The sequence below is a fragment of the Ochotona princeps genome, chromosome 20, assembly GCF_030435755.1.
Source record: "Ochotona princeps isolate mOchPri1 chromosome 20, mOchPri1.hap1, whole genome shotgun sequence".
Lineage (NCBI taxonomy): Eukaryota > Metazoa > Chordata > Mammalia > Lagomorpha > Ochotonidae > Ochotona > Ochotona princeps.
This window is the reverse complement of record NC_080851.1, coordinates 2932820-2941269: the sequence shown is the minus strand read 5'-3', so window position 1 is coordinate 2941269 and position 8450 is coordinate 2932820. Positions and strand designations below refer to the sequence as shown.

At 58.3% G+C, this 8450-nt stretch overlaps 1 protein-coding gene across 4 annotated transcripts in view; it reads right to left on the bottom strand.

Annotated features, from left to right (window-relative positions):
- Positions 1 to 369: 369 nt before the first annotated feature.
- TNS3 (tensin 3) overlaps positions 370 to 8450 on the bottom strand; it is a 130319-nt gene continuing 122238 nt past the window's right edge. For all 4 annotated transcript variants that reach the window (XM_058678365.1, XM_058678366.1, XM_058678368.1 and 1 more), the window contains 7 exons: positions 7757 to 7852; positions 6833 to 6910; positions 6158 to 6235; positions 3542 to 3710; positions 1787 to 1855; positions 1668 to 1694; positions 370 to 571 (listed from right to left, as the gene is read on the bottom strand). In XM_058678365.1, the coding sequence (XP_058534348.1) occupies positions 427 to 571; positions 1668 to 1694; positions 1787 to 1855; positions 3542 to 3710; positions 6158 to 6235; positions 6833 to 6910; positions 7757 to 7852 (662 nt within the window). In that variant the 3' untranslated portion in view covers positions 370 to 426. The remainder of the gene's footprint in view (positions 572 to 1667; positions 1695 to 1786; positions 1856 to 3541; positions 3711 to 6157; positions 6236 to 6832; positions 6911 to 7756; positions 7853 to 8450) is intronic.

Genomic DNA, 8450 nt, shown 5'->3' with positions numbered 1-8450 from the left:
CCAAGGCCCAGACACAGGAGGGCGTGTGTGTGCCTGGGCACGACCAGGTCTGACAGTCACCCGGCACCTGCCACGGGGGCTGGACACACCTCACCTCACAGGCCCGGGTGCCAGGAACCCCAGGCTGGCATGCCTTCCATACCATCACTTTGCATGTCCCTCCTCCATGTGGACCCTGGGCAGGCGGGCCTGGCTCCTGCTACCCAGAAGCACTTGGTCCAGTACAGGCAGGTACTGTCGAGCAGCCACTCGCGGGAAGGGCCAATCTGGGGACACTTACTGTGTCTGTGGAGCCACAAGGCCCTCCTGCCAGGGCCAAGAAAGTTGTTATGATCAGTCTGGTACAAGGTGAGGGCCATGCCTCGGTAGCACCAGCTGGCCCCGGGCTCTGGGCGGCGGCCAGTGGGGCTGCTTTCGAGGGGGCTCTCAGATCTTCTTTGGGGAGCCAATCATGACCTTTGACACAAAGTTGACGATGGCGCTGGCTGGCTGCTCAGGGTCATGCTCTGCGAACAGGTGGCACACGTTGTCTGTGGCACTGCCCTGTTTCCGAGCCACGAATCCGAAGACTCTGCGAAAAGAAGCTGCAGGTCAGGATTTCCACTGGGCACGGGAGCCCAGGCCTCCTCTCCCCGCAGCAGCGCCACAGGGAGGGTGGCAACCTCCCCACACCAAGGGCCCACTTCCTGCTAAGCACCAGTCTGGCACCTCCAGCCTTCAGACCTGCAGCCACGCCTGAGTCCCAATACAGCCAGGGAGCTGGCGGCGATGACAGGTGTGGCTGCCCCCAGGTAGCCCTCCACAGGGCAGGATCCCCAGATCCCGGAGGGCAAACCAGTCATCGCTGTGGAGACAGGGCTCCTTGCTCTCTGAGTGCCCACTTCAGCACGTGCATCCCCACACGGCCAGGGGGCAGCCACAGAGGGCTCACTGCAGTGGCTTACAAGTGGGCACAGGCAAGGAAGTTGCTGTAAGACCCAGAGCCGCCATCTTCCACACAACACAATCATGTCCATTGTCCACGCCCAAGCCCTGGCCAGCGTGAAGGCCTTCTTGTCTCGTCTGTGTTCCACAGGGAGGGAAGGGCCACGCAGCGCAGCCAACTATAACTGCCCGAGGGCTCCAGGGTCCCCACTGCAGGGCAGAGGGGGCTGTACCCAGCCCACGAGCCCCACCAGGAGCCATGGAAGTAGTGCCAGGGAAGAGGGGCGATGCTGCACACTTGTGGCTACAACCCCCAGACCAGGCTAAGCCAGCCCAGTGGGGTACAGAGCCTCAATGGCAATGCCGACTTGAAGGGGGCCGGGCTGAGCAGGGCACAGGCACACGGAGCACCTGGAAGACCCTCCACCTCTTGAGGGATGCCCCCTACCAAGGCTCTGGCTGCTGCCGGTAGGACTGCCCACTGCTGCATGGTGGCATGCTGAACCCCACTGCAAGGCTGCCCGCAGGGACCCCAGTGCCACATCAGCCCACGATCCTGTCGGGGATCAAACTGCTCTCCACATCCTGGCACCACAAAGGGTGTTCATGCTGAGGCTGGCACCAGCCCCAGTGTATGTGTATCCATGCCACCAGCTGTGCCCATGGATACCCGCCCATGGCCGTGATCCGGTGGCTTTCTGAGGAGGAGCCCCTGGAGAGGACAAAGTAGTTGGGGCACTCACTTGGAGGAGGGGTTGTCTTTGATCCACCTTGCAAATGAAAGAGAGAAAAACCATGTTAGCATGCAGGGTCCACGGTACCATGAAGCGCTGTCATGGTCCCGGGGCCACCCATGGCTTACTTCCTGTCCTGTGGGTCCAGAGCGCAGAAGATGACGCTGCTCACAGGGTAGTGGCGCCGGAAGAACAGCCTGTGGGGACAGCAGGCCAGTGTGACTGCGGCTCCAGTAAGGACCCCCAGCAAGGACAAAGTGGGCTGTGGTGGACCAGACTGGGACGGGGTGAGATGGACTCTCCTGGCCTGGTAGCCACGGGGACACGATTGACTGGGACCAGTTCTGTCCATCCTGGGCAGTGCAGGGCAAGCAAGCGGTAGGTAACCTGCAGAATGTGAAGCTCTCCTCGCACTGACTCTCTGCCACAACTCCTGGGGGAGCCCTTAGAAGAGGGACGTGAGCAGGGCCCTTCCAGCCGGGCAGGGGCACAGCACCCCGAGCTCAGACCTGGGCGGCACAACCCATGGCCTTCCCCAGCCCTCCTGCGCGGCAGGTGAAGAGCTATGAGCAAAACCTGCCCACCTCCCGTCACCCAAGGCTAGGTTGTGTCTCAGGCTCTGGGCAGCGGCGTCAGGCTGCGCCCACACCTACAACCCTGAACTCTGCTCTAGAAGGAGGAGCCGAGGGTAGGTGGGGGTCCAGGCCCCCGAGGCTGACCAGAGTCCTCATTCACGTACACAAAGGACACAGCTGTGTCCCCCTAGGTGAAATGGTCCACAGTTCAAAAGTAACAACACAGAAATTGATATCTATGGATGCTGGTCACAGACTCGGAGCGTTCAATCTATGGATGCTGGTCACAGACTCGGAGCGTTCAATCTATGGATGCTGGTCACAGACTCGGAGCGTTCAATCTATGGATGCTGGTCACAGACTCGGAGCGTTCAATCTATGGATGCTGGTCACAGACTCGGAGCGTTCAATCTATGGATGCTGGTCACAGACTCGGAGCGTTCAATCTATGGATGCTGGTCACAGACTCGGAGCGTTCAATCTATGGATGCTGGTCACAGACTCGGAGCGTTCAATCTATGGATGCTGGTCACAGACTCGGAGCGTTCAATCATCTATGGATGCTGGTCACAGACTCGGAGCGTTCAATCTATGGATGCTGGTCACAGACTCGGAGCGTTCAATCTATGGATGCTGGTCACAGACTCGGAGCGTTCAATCTATGGATGCTGGTCACAGACTCGGAGCGTTCAATCTATGGATGCTGGTCACAGACTCGGAGCGTTCAATCTATGGATGCTGGTCACAGACTCGGAGCGTTCAATCTATGGATGCTGGTCACAGACTCGGAGCGTTCAATCTATGGATGCTGGTCACAGACTCGGAGCGTTCAATCTATGGATGCTGGTCACAGACTCGGAGCGTTCAATCTATGGATGCTGGTCACAGACTCGGAGCGTTCAATCTATGGATGCTGGTCACAGACTCGGAGCGTTCAATCTATGGATGCTGGTCACAGACTCGGAGCGTTCAATCTATGGATGCTGGTCACAGACTCGGAGCGTTCAATCTATGGATGCTGGTCACAGACTCGGAGCATTCATGAAGAACTCTGTGTGTGTGTATGTGAGAGAGACAGAGAGAGACAGAGAGAGAGAGCCAGCCTCAAAGCATGGGATGCCTGGTACTTCACAGATTCCTAGGACAACAGCCTTGGGGCATGTCAGCATTTGTTGGGCTTATGTAACCTAAAGGCAAGGCGTGACAGAGACGGTCCCTAGTGGGACCCAGGATGTTGAGGATTCCCCAGTGACGCTCCCCCGGGCAGAGCCAGGAGGCGGCCCCATGCCGGCCCCAGCCCGCACTCACTTCCGCTGGTTGTCGGTCAGGGTGATGCCCTGGGCTGACACCTTGAAGTGCACGACCGTGGACACGGGTGGCGGCTCCTGCACCAGAGTGAGGCTCAGGGCCTTCTGCACAGCCTGGTGCCCGGTCAGAGACTCCATCTCCACCGAGTTCAAGTACCACACGTTGCAGGCTGCAAGACAGCAAGAGGGCGCCACATGTGAACCCACGTGAGGCTGACGGGTGACACTGTGCACTCGTGCCTGTCCCTTTACAGGCCAATAACCTTCGCCCTCTGACCTGAAGCTGTGGAAAGGGAAGGACTTGAGACATGCTCGCTCCAACACCAAGCGACAAGCCTGGCTCTGTCCTCCCTGCTAAGGGGGGTGCTCCATCTGGCCTGATGAGGTCTCAGAGCTGCTGTGTCCCAGCTGTGGCCTCGGCACTGCCAAGGAGTGGCTATGAGGACAGCATAGAGAAGGGTGTAGAAAACCCACCCACCCATGCACTTGCGGGAGCCATGTTGTTCCTGCATGCAGCCTGATGCCCTCTGCCCCCTCCCCACCCCTGTGTTGCTGGCACCTGCTCAGGGCCATTGCAACCACAGCCTCACTCCTCCCACAGAGCCTCGGCGCAGCTACACCAAACAGAAATGCACCCAGTGCGTGACAGAGCGTGTCATAAAGGATCAAAGCTCAGGACAGCGGTATTTCCAAACTCCCCTATACATTCCCAACTTGGGCGATTAAAGGAGACCTCCGGGTCTGAATGACATGCTATGGCTCAACAGGCTCATCCTCCCACCTCAAAGCGTCAGCCTCCTACATGGACACCAGTTTGTGTCCTGGTTGCTCCACTTCCAATCTAGCTCCCTGCTAAAACAGCCGTGAAAGCAGCAGAGGACAGCCCAAGTGCTTAGGCATCTGGCTCCTGTATGGCCCAGCCCTGGCCACTGGGGCCACTTGAAGAATGGACAAAAAGAGGGAGAATTCTCTCACGCAGGTACCTGCATGTGTGTACCTGGAGGCGTGCACCTGGATGTGTGTACCTGGATGTGTGTATCTCCCTCTTACTTTCAAATAAAATAAAGAACTGGATCCAGATTCATACATCACTTTAAACAAATACATAGTTAAAGGTGACACAGCCAGACAGAAGAGACAGCTCTTTCATCTCTAGGAGCAGTATGGCCCAGCTCAGCTCTCGGAGCAGGCCCGCCCGGCCCAGCCCAGCTCTAGCAGCAGGCCCGCCCGGCCCGGCAGCAGGACAACTCACTCCATCATTGGCTAGTAGTTCAAGCAGACGGCACTGACTAGCTGGGCCACCTCAGAACCGGCACTTCTGCTCTGTCCAACATGGCAAGCCACAGAGGAAGGGACAGCCTCCCAGATGACATGCCTGGTAAAGGGCTCCACTCCAGGACAAGGCACTCTCAAAGCTCGACCGTAACAAGAGGGAAACCCCAGTGTGCTGTGGGCCACAGCCCTTCCATCTCAGGGAGACACACAGGCACAGCAGTGGCATCATTCTGTCTCACTCACAACAGCCAAACGCTGGTGAGGACCTGCAGTGACAGGGGCTCGAGGCCCAGCTGGCCGGAGGCAGCGTCACACAGCCGCTCTGCAAAATGGTTCTGAAGTTTCTTGCCATGTCAGGCCCTTACATGGAGTCCCCAAGTCCCTGGTAATTATCCGCACAGCCAGCCACACACGGATGCTCACGCAGCTCTACCGTGTCTGCCAAGCCTCGGAAACAGCCAGGAGGCCTGGCGCAGGTGCACGGATACACAAACCACACGTGACTCCATTCCAACGAAGGCGCTAGTGACTAACACACACACGGCGCTGAGTGAAGAAACCACACAGCCAAGGTCACACACTGCCTGACTCCAACTCCAAGCCCAGTGATTACAGAGCAAAGCCTGCAAGGCAGTGAGCAGCGAGGGAGTAGTGGCTGCCCAGGGCTGGGCGGGACAGAGGCGTGTGGGCCCAGCACAGGGGATGTTACAGGGCAATGACAGCCTTCAGCAGGACTCAGCAGCAGACATAGGCCAGCGTGCATGCACACTTGTTCAAACTCGTAGCACATGCACTGTCAGGAGCCACCAATGGGTCACCCTGGCGGGGCACGTTGTTGGTGGGCACCTGCCTCTTGGTGTTCTATGAAACTGCACCAGCTCCAGAAGTAAAACCTAGTGGTGAGATTTTTCTTAAAATTGGGCAGCTTGGCTTCTCAAGAAAAGTCAGGGGTGTGGCCGCCTCCCTGGACAGATGACAGAGTGACCAGCGGCTGACTCACGTCCTCACTGGGCGCGTGGCAGCGTGGCTGGTAGCTGACTCACTTCCTCACAGGGCAGATGGCAGTGTGACTGGTGGCTGACTCAGTTTTCTGGAAGGCTTTAGCATTTGCAGCTGGCAGGACAGGCCACCCACATCCCGTCCTCCTGCGCATCTGACTGAGCACCAAACTTGACACCAGTGCCAGCCTCGCTCCACCCAGACCCTGTTGCAGCTGTAGAGCTCTGCACACGGCTCCCGAAGGCTCAGCCCACCGCCCCGTGTGAGCCACAAGAGGACGCATCCTGGCTGCCATGGGCAAGAAGGCACCCCGATAGTCACGGGCACCCCGCACTGCACCAACCTGCGCCTTGCTTTAACAGCTCGGCCGCCGAGTTGGCTGCCGTCGGGGGAGAACTCTCAGCGATTTCCTCCAGCGGGTCTGCAGGCAAAGAAAAGGCAGATGTAAACCCCACTCTTTTGAATCCTTGCAGCCAGCCAGGCCTGGCTCTTGGAAACTCTCCCCTGGGGACAGAAACCCCTAGTATGTGGACACTGTGACCCTATTTGGAACAGAAAATGGGGTGACGTGGCTCAGCCGAGTCTCAACTTGGCATGAATTTAGCTGCACGGGTCAGTTTCAAGAGGTCCACTGGCTCTGTGTCTTACCTCCTGGGAGCCAGAGACGGCTCAGCAAAGCTGGACCACATGTGAAAGTGCCCGGCATGCTTTCTAAGCTCCTCCTTTCACAGGAGCCTTTGGTGATGCAGCTAAAAGCAGGGGAGCAGTTGGCTCGTCACCTGCAGGCAGCACGGCCATGTTGGTGTCAGATCTCAGAAGTTCAGGGGCAGGGATGCTGACAGCCTCATATCCAGGGGTTTACATTTCGAAGCATCGGGCTCTAGGCTCCTAAGAGCACTGCCCCGAAGGCTCTAGCCTCTCATGGTGACCCCCAGAGCACATGCCAGGAGACACTTGTAAAACAGTGACCTCCCAAGACCACCCAGAGCAGACGGTCCCCAAGGACCTGGCCCAGTACCTCTCTCAGGAATGAGCAGCTTGCAGGGCAAGGCCAAGGGCGTGATGGAATGTTGGCACACGAGGGCTGTCAGGCTCCCTGCGGAAGACAGAAGCAACTGAGAGTCAACACCAGGGCAGGTGAACTCCAACCGCCCCTGCTGCCCGGGGCGAGCCCTTCTGCTCGCAGCCCAGCCCTGCACACTGTGGGACGCACAAACCGCACAACACGGGGAGCAGCGGGCAGAGACAACTACAGACAGCTCCCAGGGAAGCCCAGCTCTTACCACACTGTGGTCCCAAAGGGAATGAGGACACGGGGTGTGCAAGCCTGGGACACGGCAGGGGGAGGGGGTCCCGCTGCTGAGAGCCCCTGCGGCCCACGTGCCGTGAGGAAGGGTACCTAACCACGAGGGCACCCTGCACGTATCCATGACTTTTTAATTTTTATTTATTTGAAAGTAGAGTTACAGAAAGAGGGAAAGAACCTCCATGCGCTGGGTCACTTCCCCAAATAACTGCAATGGCCGAGTGTGGCTGGGCCAGGCCCAAGCCAGGCGTTTCATCCAGGTCTCCCAAGTGGTTGCAAGGATCCAAGCACTTGGGCCGTCTTCCACTGCTGTCCCAGGCACAGTAGCAGGGAGCTATATCAGAAGTGGAGAAGCCAGGACTTGAACTGGTGCCCATATGGGATGCCAGCCCTGCAGGGGTGGCTTGACCATCTACACCACAGCACCAGGCCTGTCTGGGACTTCCGGTCCTAGCCTGGGGCTTTTTCTTAGGTTTTAACAAAGCTTCTAGGAACATTTTCATATCCAGTTTAACTTAAAGATCACAAACCAGCTTAGAGGCATCTCAGAATGGGGACCACAGGACGAGCAAGGCACCATGACCCAATGGCAGGTGAGTGAGCAGAGAGCCACGTTGCCCAGGCCTGGCTGCTCACCGAAGTAGGGCTCGTTGGAACAGCCTTTCAACCGAACTCCTTTTGGGGTGCACTCGATCAGGAAGTGCCGGACAAGCTCATTGGCCAAGTCTCCACCTGGGATCAGAAATCGGAGAAAAGAAGGACAAAATGAAGACTGCTCAGGACTGGGAAGAGAGGAGGTTGTGGGAGCGAGCAGCCCTGCAGCCAAGAGTGGCGTTTGCCACGGCGCTGGTGAGTGGAGGGCGGTCACGTCCTGGGGCGTCTCAAGTCACCCAGGCTGGCTGGGTGTGTGTGGGAGGGCAGCTGTGTGTGCTTGAGTGGGGTCAAGTGGGTGTCCCTGGGTATGGCAGGTGGGTGGGTATTCATGGGTGGGACAGGTGTGTAAAATGGGACAGCTGGGTGTGCACGAATGGGGACTGGTGGGTGGGTGTGTGGGGGGCAGGTGAATGTGCAATTAGGGACAGCTGGATATGCACAGGTGGGGCCAGCTGGGTGTGTGTGGACAGGGCAGCTGTGTGTGCATGGGTGAGACAGGTAGGTGTGCATGGGCAGAGCAACTGGGTGTGTGTGGACGGGGCAGCTGTGTGTGCATGGGTGGGACAGGTGGGTGTGCATGGGCAGGGCCAGCTGGGTGTGTGTGGACAGGGCAGCTGTGTGTGCATGGGTGGGACAGGTGGGTGTGTGTGGACGGGGCAGCTGTGTGTGCATGGGT